This window comes from Puma concolor, chromosome C1, assembly GCF_028749965.1.
Source record: "Puma concolor isolate L17-30 chromosome C1, mPumCon1.1.hap2, whole genome shotgun sequence".
Taxonomy (NCBI): Eukaryota; Metazoa; Chordata; class Mammalia; order Carnivora; family Felidae; genus Puma; species Puma concolor.
The window spans coordinates 163777755-163792269 of record NC_141674.1 but is presented as its reverse complement, the minus strand read 5'-3'; the positions used below and the strand labels follow the sequence as shown (position 1 = coordinate 163792269).

At 51.9% G+C, this 14515-nt stretch overlaps 1 protein-coding gene across 1 annotated transcript; it reads right to left on the bottom strand.

Annotated features, from left to right (window-relative positions):
- Positions 1 to 8974: 8974 nt before the first annotated feature.
- On the bottom strand, positions 8975 to 12783 carry SP9 (Sp9 transcription factor). Its single transcript, XM_086718925.1, has 2 exons — positions 12647 to 12783; positions 8975 to 11603 (listed from the first exon to the last, which is right to left on the bottom strand). The coding sequence occupies exons 1-2, from the start codon at positions 12665 to 12667 to the stop codon at positions 10167 to 10169; spliced, it is 1458 nt and encodes a 485-aa protein (XP_086575051.1). The 5' UTR covers positions 12668 to 12783; the 3' UTR covers positions 8975 to 10166.
- Positions 12784 to 14515: the final 1732 nt, after the last annotated feature.

Below are 14515 nucleotides of genomic sequence, written 5' to 3'. Positions count from 1 at the left end.
TGGGTACAATTTAATTTTCGTTACTTTTTTCTGTTCAAATTTTTACTTTTTAAGATTTGAATTTACTTGAAGCAAAGTATAATCATTGTTGAAATTCTCTAGTATGAATTCAGTAGTGGACGTGATCACTATTTCCTTGAGACATTTAAACTCCCTTCAGGTATTCTGTTCTACCGATTTACGCTTGGATGACACCCTAGTTTTCTCCGTTGCCAGAACAGATTACCTCACACTTCAAACAACATAGATGCATTGTACAGTTCTGGAGATCAGAAGTCTGAACTGTGTCTCCCTGGGCTAAAATCAAGGTGTCGGCAGGATTGATTCCTTCTGTAGGCTCTAGAAGAAAATCCGTTCGCTTGCTTATCTCCAGTTTCTGGAGCACAGCTGCATTCCTTGGCCCCTGGCCCCTCCTTCCATCTTCGGAGCTGACAAGGGTGAAGTGAAGTCCTCACATGTCCTCCCTTTGCCACGTACATCCCTCTCCCACCTTTGAGGACCCTGGTGATTAGATTGGGCCCACCAGAGAAACTCCCTACTTTAAACTGATTAGCAACCTTCATTCTGTCTGCAACCTTAATTCCCCTTTGCCACATAACCTAACATGTTCATAGTTCCAGGGATGGGAACATGTACATCTTTAAGGGACCATTCTTCTGCCTACCACTTACGGCCTTTCTACGACTGGCATACAGCTAAGTATTAAAGACTTCACTTCTAAAGGCTACAGCATTTATGTAATGTCATTAATGGACTATTGTAAACTATTAAATAGTTTACATGAGTATAAGTATTAATAGTTTTTCATGAGTATACGTATATAAGGCATATTTAAATGTAGCTGCACATTTTCCCTTGTGTTTCAGAGGATATGGTAAACTATAGAAAACATTACTTGGTACAAATTGCAAGTAACCTGCAATTCCAAAAAAACACGTACTACAGCATGCGGACAAGGCATTTCTGTTACCAAGGTTCCGCATTTGAAAAGACATGGGTCATTTAATACAATGCAAGGGTTGGTTGGTTTGCGTGGTTCTGAGGGTTGACGGTCATGATTTCATAAATTCCATAAGTCTGTTTGAAAGGAGTTAAAAACGACTGTGTTTAGTCTGATATATAAGCCTTTGTCATGCATATACACATACACAGGTGTCCTTTGGTTTAGAAGAAACTAAAGGCATAAAGCAACCCTTTGATTATTTAGATTTTTAAGAGAATTGGAGGTAAGGGCAGAACTTGAATTCCTTTTACACTATTCTTTAATAACTTAGCGCACCTCAAAGATCCCTTTCCTTCATTAAAAAAAAAAAAGCATGCATTTGAAATTGATAAAGACTGCTAATTTACACCTTGAGTTCATCAGTGTTGCACTGATTATTTTCTATCTTATGCCTTTTTAGACTTTATAATTTTTATAATGTCAAAACCTATGCAACACTTAACTGTCTCAAAGGGTTTCTGAACCAATACAGTGTTTATGAAGAGAAATGTTGAAATGCATCCTGTAATTAAAAGTGAATTAAAGAAATACATTTGTCATTTCTTCCACTTCTTTCATTTGACTTTCACAAGAGCGTGATCCACTTTTAACTTCATAAGTGGCCATGAAAAAAAAAAGTGGCCACGAGAAATTTTTTTTTCATCTCTGGTTTGATTATCCTTCATTGTTAAGACTGAGAAACTATCATGTACTACCAATAGCCCCAGTACTCTTACCCATCTAATGGTACAAAAAGTTCCTGTGTGATTATGGAGGATGTTGGTTTGCTACTTGACCTTCAGCTTTGGTCACCCAAGGGTGCTAGACAGCCCACAAGGGGCTAGCATTCCAACTTTGCAAAAGGAAGAAACCGAAGGAAGGGATTTTCACGTACAATCCTCACATGGTAGCTTTAAAGAGGCTCCCTTGCTCTGCGTACTCATAATGATAAGGGTTTAAGGAATTGAAAGTGATTTTTTAAACTAAAAAATGTTACTACATCTAATTCTACTTTTGCTTTTGAAATACAAGGTAGAAAACAGAGATAAACACCATAATAAAAAGGCCATCTAGTTGTAGGTGTGGAGACCCCAGAGCCAAGGAAGAGTCCTCCCCATTTAAGAAATCTATGATCCAAGAACCCAAACAAGCCCTCCACAGTGACATATTTTAGAAAACCACAAGAAAAGTGTGGTTATATTGGTCATTCTCAGCCTTCCTAGAGAAGTTCTTGTAAAGCAATCTGGGTATGCCTAGTGACATTTGTCCATGGGCCTCAGACTGCACTTGAGGAACACGGGAGCAAGCTCTGGGGCACCCTCACTTCCCCCCGCCCCTTTCCCTAGCCTAACATTTAACATAATTTAACACGATAGCAAATTAATTCCTGTAGGAGGTGCTGTCGATTTACAAATGGCCAGGAAAGCTCGGGTTACTAGGTTAGGACGCATTTGTTTATCCGGATGTCTGTGTGGTGAGTTGGCCCTAATTTCACTTAATAAATGTGCCAAAATGGGCAGAGGTTGCTGCAGCGTGGTGGCAGGTCTGCTTACCTTGCAGTGTGGAGTAGAAATCTTGTTTTGAGTCCTACGGTTTTAAGCTGAAGAAAGCTTTTTATCGGTAAGGCTTGGAGAGACCTCTCTTGCTGTTCTTCCACGAGACTGCTTGCTGATAGGGAAGCAGATCAGGCCATGCTGCTGGGAGCCCGCGTTTCCCAGCTTTAATTACCGAACATTTCATCTGCTTTACATCGAAGCTCAAAGATTTCAGAATCCACCTGAGCCATTTCACTCCCCTCCTTACCTAATGACCACTGGGCCAAATGGCTGGCTGAAATCGCTGGGGGACGCAGCTCAGTAAGGCCGCCTCCCCTCCCCGCCCTCCCCCAGCCTGTGCTTAAGATCAGGGAGAAAGCTACATTCTAGCAGCAGCAGCTGAAGGATCTTCAGCAAGCTTTTTTTAGAAAACCTTGGTAGTTGCCACTCCTTAAAGGCACGCAGGCCTTGGGAGCGGGTTTTTTTTTGGGGGGGTGGGGGGGGGAGGTTTGTTTTGATCAAAAAGAAATGCTCTTTAAAAGTTGTGAGAGACAAATAAGACCGAGGGAACTCTAAGGTCAGGGAGTGCGAAGGATGGCAACTGAGAGTTCTCCTGCCGTGGCTCCTAAAACCCGGCTCCTGCTGACAGAAAAGGAAGCTGAGAATGACTCTTCATCACCTCCCGCCTTTCTCCTCCCTTCACGCCACACTTAGCATCCCTCCGAACGTAACAGTAAGAAAGACAGCGAGGTGCGGGATGAAAGTCAGGAGCTGCTTATAATGAGAAGGAACCCGCACTCCGGCCCAAACTGCCAATGAGCCGCCTTCCCCCCCACTCGTAGACTCGGAGACCCCCCAGTCCCGTCGGCTCCAAGGCCTCCCCGAGCGGGTGGAGAAGGGGAGGTCCGGGGCCTCGGGTGTTGACCAGTACAGACTTCGCCCTAAAGCCAAAGGAAGCCGGAAGGGGGACGGAGTGAGTCCTGGGCTGGGGTTGCCCTGCCCATCCCAGAGGCGACCACCCCAGCGTACTGTGCTTGGTGATTTCCTTCTAGACATGCATCTGGCAACCTTCTGATCTCATCTCAAGCCCAACTGTAAGGCGCAGAATTAGGGGGCACGTGTCTCCTTCCTGGAAGATGGGCCTCCCGCGTCAAGAGGCCGCTGGACTCCTCACCCACTAAGTATAACGGGAAGGGGTCCGGGTTAGCCCGCAGCACCGGTCCCCGCCCCCCGCCCCCGCCTGTGGCCCTAACCTGCCCAGAAGAAATTCCCGGGCCACTCTGCCAGGCTGCCGGCCGAGGGAGCTGTGCCCTGGGGACCGGCCGCTGGGACCGCCGCGCGCCCTCGCCCGCCAGTTCCCGCCTAACCTCGCTCGGCCTCCGGCGCGTGTCTCCTGCGAAGATCGGAGGGTGAACTCGCCTTCGGTGGTTGGGAAAGCGAGTGCCTTTCTCTCGTCGCTCGGCTCCACAGGTGAAGAGGGCGCTTTAGGACCCCGACGCTAATCTCTCGCTCCTGGGGCAAAATGGAAATATCACCTCCAGCCGGCAGCCTGCAAGCAGAAAACGGACTGGGGCAAGACACCCTATCACTTTGCATTTCTTTTATATATGAGCCACCCAGAAACGGTTAGGTGTTTGCAAAACATTGCAAAAATCCCCTATATGAATTTCCAAAGGAAGAGAGTGCAGGGATCTTAGAAAATCTAAAAACTGAGGTGCTTTTCTTTCCTGGGTCGCAGAGAACAGGCCCTGGAGGAATGTGTCCCCACGGACCTTCTGAAACCTTCCCCTTAACAGGAGTTGCAAACACACTATATATATTTATATCAATAACATATAGGGTAGGCATGTCTGTATGTATTTACCTCATACATATTTCTATAAACTCCAGCGTCTAGAAAGGGTGGGGGTAAATAACACTGAACGGTTAAAATTATGGAGAAGGGATAATAACTGATTACTAATTTGAAAGTAAATAAACAGGTGACTTTTTCAGATCAAATTCCTCCTTGGATCGTTACAATAAATATCTCTGAAGGAAGCTCTCTATTTATGTTGTCATTGATTAATTCTTCACTACCTCATTTGATTTCGATTTAGAACGATTTGATTCTAATTTAATTAGCATGTAATTTGGATGTACATAATTACTGTAATTATGACATTCAGGTAAGGCAGCTTTAGGCTGAAAGGCAATTTCAAATTTTCTAGCAACCTACTTTGTACTGGGAAATGGACAAGGACTTTGCGCCCTGCTATCCAAGTAGTAATTAGCACATCTTTGAAATAGGCAGTGCGGCGGGGTTTGTATTAAAACAGCAAATACAAACCCAGCCGAGTTACTCGCTGCAAAGGTGGCTGCGAGTCTCCGGAAACGCGTTGCGTTTCCCCGGCTGGAGATCGGGGAGCCCGGCGCCCCAGTGCCTCGGCCGACTCTCGCTGTTGCGGGCGACGGCGCTTTTGCCGCCCTGGGCGCGGAATTTGGAGGTGTAGCTTTTAAGATTAAAACACAATAAAGGCTCAGGGGAAGGGGTGGGCAAGAAAGGAGGGGAAGAAGCCACCGCACGACGTCTGAAGATGAGGGGTGGGGTAGTGGACTGGGAAGAGGAGGGAAAGGGGCGGCGGGGGGAGGGCGATGCACAGACTGGAGAGAAAATTGGTCAACGCCCCCAACTGTTATCCGATTTTAGATTTGGGTTTCAAAGGGGAAAGGTGGGGACAAAAGGGGTCAGTTTCCGCCGGCAGGGAGTGCAGACCCTTCGGGAGGGGTTGGGGCGAGGGGTTTCGGGGCTTCTGGCTGCTTTCGGGGGCCCTGCGCCCCTCCTCCAGGCCCCGGGCTGCTCAGCAGCCCCCAGCACCAGACTCGGAAGGGACAGTCGCCTGGAGGGCGGCGGCAAGACTAAAGGATGCTTCGGCCATCCCCAGTCTGGCTGGTGAAAGCTACGGAGTCCTTTGCGTTCCTCCCCTTCAAAGGGGGAATCTGGGGACCTGGGACGGTCTGGTAGCCTGCTTTAATCAGCCTGGTTCCGATCGGTCCTGGATAGTCCCCGTGGGCCTCGCCGACCGGGCCGTTGAGCCAAGGGCTCGGGGGACTGAGCCCACGGCTGCGTGCCCATCCCGGGGTCCACGTCGCCGTCGACAGCGCCCAGCGTGCTCAGCTCCGAGTTGTTGGAAGAACCTGAAGTTGCCTTGAAAGGCATGTTAAATGCGGCAATTCTAAGACTTGGGCCAAGCGGGCGTTATTTTGTTTGTTTTGTTTGGGTATTTCGTTAGCACGTTCCAGAAACGACCGCCTTCCTGGAAGCAGCAATACCGGCCATTGCTAAGTAGTGCCCCTCAAAAGCGAGGCTCGTTCCCCTCCCCCGGTACACAAAAACTCGCTTTTCTTTGCTTGCTTCACTGGGTTGCTGCTGCTCGCGGCAAACGCCGGTCTCCCGGCGCTAATAGCGACAAGCCAGGCGGGCAGCGCGGCCTTCCCGGCTCGGAGCTCTAGATGGCGCCAGCGAGCCGCACTCGCCAAGCTCCTCTTAAGGGAATCAAGAGCGACTGTCAAACATAAAAGCAAATCAGAGTTTTCAGTTTTTTTTAATGTGTTAAGAATGTTATTCCTTAAGAAAATTTGTAGCTAAATTATTCTCACTTAAAATAAACACTTAGTATACCAATTACACAAATGGGCGGGATTTATGTGAGATTTACTTCATCTGCATTTTTGTAGTGGGAGAGAGCCTTGGTGAATACAGATAATAGATGCAAATAAGATTAGAGTTAAAATAAATAAAGTTTCCATCTGAATAAAAAGAAATTCAATTTTACGCGACTTATAACGATTTGACGAAATGTCCAGACACGCCGTTCAGGTGCACAATAATCTCGCCAAAATAATGCTGTGTCTCCTGGACGAAAGAAAATCTCTCTTTTCTTCTCTTTTTCTTTTTCCTCATCAGGTAGGCTCCAGTTCAGTCTACGGGGGCCCAAACAGACCCAGGAAAGGTAACCGCGGGGGGAGGGTGGGCTTGGGGGCTGGGTGGGCGCAGGGCTGGGGAAAACTTGTTCTCCGCTCCTCCACTGCGCAGGAAGCTACAGACCAGGAAACGCTGGGAGAAACCGGCTGAAACGAAATCGCATTTCCCCTCACCCGGGCCACGCGGGACTCAGAGACCCCGGCCGCGGCCCCAGCAGCCCGGCCGCGGTCCCCGCCCGGGTCTGCGCCCGGACCCCTCCCTCGGCCTCGCGCTCCTCCCGGGCCCCGGGCCGGAGCATCCCATGCCGCCCGCCGGAACCCCGAGGTAGCCTTGGGGAGTCGCTGCCCCCTCTCAAGGGGAGACCGAGTTCGTCTCCCCGCTCGTGGGCTCTCCCCTCCCACGCACGCCCTCTCCAATTTGCTCGGCCTCAGCAGGTAGCCACCCGCTCAGGTCCGGGCTTCCCCGCGCCCCCAGGGGCCCCTGGGGCTGAGGGTGCGGAGGCTGGGAGGCCTGGGGTCTGTTTTCGCCTGTCGGTTTGGGCCAGGGAGCAGAGGCCCCGCTTCCTTCGGGTGCGGGTTCCGCGAGCTCTGGTCTCCCGGCTGGACGCTCGGGCCGGGCCACCGCCCGCCGTTCCCGGAGCCGCGGTGATGGACGTCCGCTGACCCTCGGGGCAGAGGCAGCGCGCAGAGGCCTTGATCACTGGGCTGCGGAGGGAGCCGCGCGGGGAGCGGGACCTGCACGGCCAGGCCCTTTGATCTGCCTTTATTATCCACGAGAAACAAAGCTGCCTGGGACAGACGCCCGGGCGCCCTCTTCCTCAGGAAAGCCCACCACACTCTCACCTCGGTGCCGCCGGCCCGCAGTCCCCAAACGCGCCCGGCACCCTCTCTCGGCCTTCTGCGCCGCGGCCCAAAGCCCCCGGAGCAAACGCACCCCTGCCAGCTTCTCCAGAAGACCGGGCCTGACCCAGAAGGCGCGCGGGGGGCTGGGCTGCGAGGTCCCGGTTATGAGCTGTTTGAGCGGGGAGAGAACATGGTCAGAGAGGAAAACTCGAGGAAGAAGAGCGGGGTTCCGAGGCTGCGGGGACCGCAAGAACGAGGATAGGGAAGAAACCACGGAACCCCACGCTGCAAAATGCCCCTCTGGGGACCTTAGCTCTATGTTTTATCGCCACTTTGCTACTTGGCTTTTCAGAGCAGAGTTTGCGAGAAAACAATTTGTTGGTTGTTAATAACAATACTTTATTTTTTCTTCCCCCCAAATCAAGCCTCCATTCAAGTTCTCAAGATGGACAGTAATGATAATTAAAAAAAAAAATTCCACTGGTGCTGACTTTGTTTCCTATTGTGTGGGGGAGCCTTTTCGAAATATTTTTATTCTGTAAATATGTACTTTATTTTCTAAATTAACATTTTCGAATTGCGAAATTATCTCATTTACCAATTTTCTTTTTCGTCTCTCCCTCTCTTCTGCCTCTCTTTTAAACTGGGGCTGTTAAGTTGGTGGTCAGGAGACAAAGAGAGTGAAAATAATTTTCATTTCAATAATTGCCTTCTGGTCAATTTAACTGTGCCTTATTTTGAAAGAGACTGTCTAAATGAGATTCCTGTCCCAAATGTGTTCCCAGGCCTGATCCCAGCCTTTAATTATTCCTGAGTTTTTTTTCTTCAGAATAAGACGCCGCACTGAGTAATCACAAAGAAGTCAGAGAGCATCCTTGAACCTTTTCAGAAGCAGCGCCACTGATATTCAAATAACCTGCGAGGGCCATTTGACGGCGCGGGGACCTAGGCATTTCCAATTCACTATTTGCATAGATCAGCCGTCTTTGAAAAGGAAAGGAGCAGTTGTCTTCCATAACATTAAAAAGCCTAGTTATCAAATCAAGTGCTTAGTTTGGGGGCTTTTAAAACGTTTACATTTTATCTCAGGTTGCCCTTTACCGTTTGACATGCAAATTTGGTGCAGTTAATTTAGACAATTAAAAAGATCTTCAAGGGAGCTTTGTCACGGAGAATATTTGGAGTTTTCCCCGTGGACCAGCTGAGATAAAGTTGGCCAGAACAAATGATGTCTAGGAGATTAATTAGATATTTGATAAGACATGAATCCCTAATAAGGGAATACAAGGCACAGGGGGCTGCTGTGTGCTCTAAGTCAAAATTAATAACATTTAACAAGATTTTCATTTAGGCATGAAATGTCTTTTCCGGGGTATTGACTCTAGCGATTTATTCCCCTGAGTCACCTCCCAACGTAGAGGGCCTTGGGAGCTAAAAGACTTCTTTTAAAAAGCTTTTTCCTTTCACAGATTGTTTTTAAATCGCTTCTTAAAAACAAACAAACCCACTGGAGTTTTGTCTGACCCCTCCCGGGAGGTGTAGGCACCTACCCAGTTAAAGCTGCCAAGGATCTTGGTTTTATTTTAGGCGCTCCTAGAGTTTTAAAATGTCACCTTTTGAGAGCTCTCTCATTAAGTAATACAACTACACATTCTTATAACCCAATTTAATTTACACTATTGATATACAAATAAATAATTTTGACTTCTCAAAAACGTATATGTATTATGGCTTTTATAACTCACATAAACCTTACATTACCTAAAACTAACATTAAAGGAATTTTTTCCCAACAAAAAAAAAGTCGACCCACATAAAGGATATTGACAGGGGAACAGGATTAAAAAAAAGGAAGTGTATTGTTCAGAGTCCTTTAATAATACCAAAATGAAAATATGATGTCAAGATTTTCTTCATACAGATAAACGCATTTAATTTCTTTAGATGACCTTAACTTACGTGTTTGTGAGTGAAATGATAACTCAACATCTTAAATATCTTTTACATATATACTGACTTTCACAAAGTGCATCAGAAAATTAAAAAAAAAAACTCCCTGAATTTCAGGAATTCACCAAAAAAAAAAAAAACCTCTATTCGAATGAACATTTACAAGAAAATAAAAAAGAACACAATCTTTTGAACCCTATTTATACAGATGTTATGAAATACAGAGAAACTGTCACTAGACTTCCAGTTTAATTTCTCACCTTAAGCCTTTTTTGATGCTTCCTTTTTAGGAAAAAAGTCTCATTGTAAGTAGATATCAAGCAGGACTTGGAGCATTTTATATATAATATAATCCACACAAAGGGTCTGTTTTTATAGGTCCCGTTTGTTTTCAAATATTCTGACAGTCCTTTGCAGAGTGGTGGCTTGTTTTTTGAGAAAAGGAAAGAGAAGGGTAGTGGGGGGGGGGGGCGATGAGGGAGGTGGGAGCATTTCTGTGTATTGCTCTTCGCTCGAGAAGTTTGTGCGAGTGTTGTGTGTGTGTGCGTGTGTGCGTGCGCGCGCGCGCGCGCATGTGCGTGCTTGTGGTTGTAGGTCTCCGGTGTGTGTTCATGTCTGTCTGTGTGCAGTTTTTTTAGTGTTGTTTGTGTCGGAGGGTGGTTTGCTTTTGTTCCAGGATCACGAGTTCGATTCTCGTCTGGGCTGGGATAGCAGAGGGGAGCTCCTGGCTTGGCCGGCAAGCAGCGGCCGGGCAGCCGGGTGCTGCTGCACTTCGTGCTGGCCCGGGGGCGTCACTGGAGCCCCCACCCGTCCGTGCCCCGCTCGCTGGCCCTCCGAACCTCTCGCTCGCTCTCGGTGTCTCTACTTGCTCGCTCGCACCTCTCGCCCGGCCTCTAAGAGTCGTTGGGGCCAGACGCGGCTTCCTTGCCTCCCGCCGAGGCCGCCGCCGCCGCCGCCGCCGCCGCTGCCGCCGCCGCCGCAGCCGCCGCTCGGGCGGCACTGACGCCGGAGTCGTGCAGGATGAGGTCAGGGGACTCGGAGCGGGGCGTCTCCAGGTTGCTGGCGTCCGTGTCACTGTCGCTGCCCTTTTTGCCCCCGCCACCCCCGTTGTGCGTCTTAATGTGTTTGCTCAGGTGGTCGCTGCGCATGAAGCGCTTGTTGCACACCGGACAGGCGAAGCGCTTCTCGCCCGTGTGAGTCCGCAGGTGCCGCTGCAGCTCGTCCGAGCGCGTGAAGCGCTTGCCGCAGAAGAGCCAGTTGCACACGAAGGGCCGTTCGCCCGTGTGCCAGCGCAGGTGCGCTTTCAGGTGCGACGTCTTGCCGTACACCTTGCCGCAGCCCGGGATGTGGCAGCTGTGCAGGCCCTTGCGCCGCAGGCTCGCCCCGGCCGGGCCCAGCCGCTCCGCCTCCTGGCAGTTGGGGCAGTCGCAGGTGGCGCGGCCGGAATAGCGGCGGGCTGAGCGCGCCGAGCTCCCCCCGGCGGCGGCGGCCGCGGCGCCCGAGATCATGGCGCTGGCGGCAGCAGCCGCCACCGCGGCGCTGGAGTCCGAGTAGGAGGGCAGCACCGGCTTGAAGCCGTCCTGAGCCAGCAGGTGCTGGCTGGTAGAGAGCAAGTGCGAGGCGGCGGCGGCCGAGGAGCCGAGGCCCGTGGAGCTGAAGGCCGAGTGCGTGAGCGAGCTGAAGTCGGGGTTGTAGGTGCCGAGCTGCGAGTGCAGCGAGGCCTGGGGGGCGCCCGAGTGCAGCGAGCTCTGGAGCCCCCCAGCGGGGTTCTGCACCTCCAGCCACGAGCCCGGGCTGCTGTGCACGTCCCACCACGACGACGCCGCGCCGTTGGTCACCTCGCCCGCCGCCAGCGTCGAGTGGAAGCCTGACTTGTACCACGACTCGTACGGGTGCGCCATGCCCACGCGCGGGTACAGGCCGTCGGCCGCCGTCGTGTGCACCTTGGAGATGAAGGCCGACTGGCCGCCCGCCTCCTGCGGGGACACTCCGGCCGCCGCCGCCGCGGCGGCCGCCGAGTTGGAAAAGAGGCCGCCGTAGTCGCTGCTGAAAGCGGACGACGTGGGGGACGTGGAGGCCAGGCAGAAGGCGCTGTTGGCTGCGCCCGAGCCGCCCGCCAGGCCGCCGGAGCCGCGGCCACCGGTGGCCACGGCGAAGCCCGAGAGGCTGGAGCCGAGGTTGCAGCTGGACGAGGAGCGCTTCCAGGGGTGGAAGCCGCCCTTGGCGAAGGCGCTCGACTCTGGCAGCGTCGTCAGCGGGCTCGTGTTGCCGATCTTGTTGCAGGTCGCCGCCAGCATGGCCAACGGGGTTGTTCCGAAGCGCGGCTCTTCCTAAAGTGGGTGGGGTGAGGGAGGGAGCAAGGAGAAGGAGGGCAGGAAGAAGTGGGAGGAAGACACAAAGTGCACCCGTGAGCAGCCTCGTTTCCCCTCGACTGGTCCCGGGGGGTCGTGGCTCCTGGGCTCGCGCCTCCTCCCCGCGCGCTTGCCAAGGATGCGCCGCGCCCCGCACGGGGCAAGGGCGATCCCAAGGGTGAGGGTCCCGGCGCTGGAAAGTTGTTCTCCGGTGGGGCTAAAAATCAAAGATGTCTCGGTTCTCCCCGTCTCAGCCGCTGCAACCCCTACGCAGGGCCGGACTCGGGTTGCTCGCCTCCCGCTCGCCGTAAGCCCGATCCTCTCATTCAGGCCCCCAAATCGCCCTTCGGGTAAAGCACGGAAGTAAACACATCGACAACAAACACCGGGTGAGGGCGGAGGCGGCCGAAACAGCGGCTCAGGGGCGGAGGAAACTTGGGGGCACTCCTCCCAAGGGTGACTACGACTTGACTCTTTTTAATAGAAAACGTTGTTTTAAATGTTTACACCCCCCCCCAAAAAAACCCTTGATTATGAAAACAAGAATCCGAGGAGAAGGGACCCAGCGATGGATTTCAAAGTCACAGGCAACTGGGGAGCCACAGAAGTGTAAATGTTTGTTAACGTGACTACACGGACTGAAAAACGATTAAGGCTGTTTTCTGGAAACACCACTGTCGCGTAATTGCAACAATCCCCGAAGCAAGGGGGGGTGGGGTATAAATCACCAGGGGAAGAAAAGAAACCTCTAGATTTTCTTTTAAGCCACAAAAAAAAAAAAAAAAAAAAAAAAAAAAAAAAAAAGGACTAGCTTAACAAATCATTTTCTTACAAAGGCATCTCCTAGGTTTCAATAACTTGGAAAGAATCAGTCCCAGAAATGTGGAAAGTGCTAAAAGGAGCTGAAGCTGCAGCTGCAGTCCGGCAGCAACAGTTTTTCCGGAGCTGCGGACGCGGAGAAGCCATAACGAAAATTTGCTGCAGTTAAAACAAGCAAATGCCTTGTCGCACTTCCGACTTACCCCGAGTATAGACGTGGCCATAGCAGGTCCGTAGGCTGCGCGGCGGGGCCAGGAGCGGGACTGAGCCTGGCGGCTGCTCCGGAAGGCTGCTCCGATCCCGCGCAGCTCCCGCGTCCCCGCGCTCGCGCCGAGCGGACTCCAGGCTCCCGCCGGCTAAACTCAGCCTAAGTGCGAGGAGCACCCGCTTTGAAGTGCCGCTGGCTGCGCCTCTCGCCCAATGAGGGCGCAGGCGGAGCAGACGGGAGCTGCTCCGCAGCCAATCAGACGCGCCGAGGGGCCCAAGCCAGGGCTCCCGGCGCGTGCCAGTCAAGGCGGCTAGCGCTGTGTTGGGGGGGGAGAGGGGGGGCCGCGGGCTAGAGACTGAAGAAATTACAGTGCAATTAAAAATTTACACTCACGCACTAAGCCAGGTTTAAGTAGCGTTGAGACTGAGACACAAGCCCCCCGAACCACCCCGAGATGATACAAGTTAGGACTGACAGTCCGATTCCACTCCCCACTTGTGGGAAAGAAGGCAAGAGGGGAGGGGGCGCCCTGGCGGAGGCCGCACTGGCAAGGCCCAAGTAAAGACGGAAATGTCAACGCTCACTTTGTGTGTCTAAGCTCTCGCCTGCGCAGCACAACTTCAGCTGGAATCCATCATTCTCGCTCGCAATTTTATCATTGTTTGTGTTCTACCCAGTTCCTTTTCCCCAGTGGATTCGGTTTTACCCACTCCAGAGTCACATTGAGGAGAGGGCGCGAAAGGACAACTCCTCTGAGAGGAGAGAAATAGGCCTCTGTGTCCAGGTCTACACCCACAGACTTGTTGGGAGGGCCTGGAGCCTGCGCATCCCGCTATTTTCCCCCAGAGGTCTAAGTGACTTCCTAATTGTCGCTCTGGCCTCTGACCCAGGGGGTAATACAAGTGCCACTCACACCAGAAGCTTCTAGTGGTAATTGAGGGCACCCTTTGTACCGTTTCGCCAGCGCCTAGATACCAGGTTAACCCAGTTGTCAAATACGACTAAACAGTGGGAAGTGCTGATTATCTGCCGGGTTTCGCTGGGGGCTGGCGTGGGGGTGGGAGGCATCAGCCCATACAACACGCTGCACGAAGCCGCTTATTTTCACGTTGTAACAACTTTGGAAACAGAGACCGGCGTGAGCTGCGTCCGCCCCCACCGCCACCCGCGCTGAAGCTGCAGCTTGCTCGGCTGTTTGTTTAGCCGGGTGAAGATTTGCATGTCACGTTTCACCCTGGAGTCGAGTTTTCTTGCCCCAGCTTCAACCCGCTCCCACTCCAGAGCCCCTGGGCCTATAGAGGCTCTTCTGCACAGCAAGGGCACCGTGTTGAGAGATGGGTTCCCCCATCCAGAGCCCTGCTTTCCTGGACACGCTCCAGGAGCCTCTCTCGGGGACCTCCATCCGCGAGTGCGGGGGACAAGGCCACACGTGGGCGCCTCCACATTTTGTAGGCTGAAAGCATCATGAAGTCCTCTCCGGATCTTGTCGGTGTGAAAAGAGGTGTCCTCAAACTGACAACTGCGCGTGCTAGAGTCCCTCAGCAATCGCTGAGCTGTTTGTTTTTCTTTCTGGATCTCACTTTGTCTTTCTTCTTCAGGGCAGTTGGAGCTGCTTTTGAACCAGAAATGCCAGCGTCCTCGGACAGACCTGGGTACTACGGGTTTAATGTACCACATTCCCCTCCAAACCCACATCCTGCTTTTTAAGAGACATTGCAAACCACAACCTCCAAATGCTTGGGTGCAAAAGAGTTGTTGCGGAGGGGAGTAAGTGAGCACGAGTGGAACTGTGCCCCCAGTGTTTTCTCTCCTCTTTGCAATATCTCTTGGCCCAAACGTGCGACCACTGTGGCTCTTCTCCCGG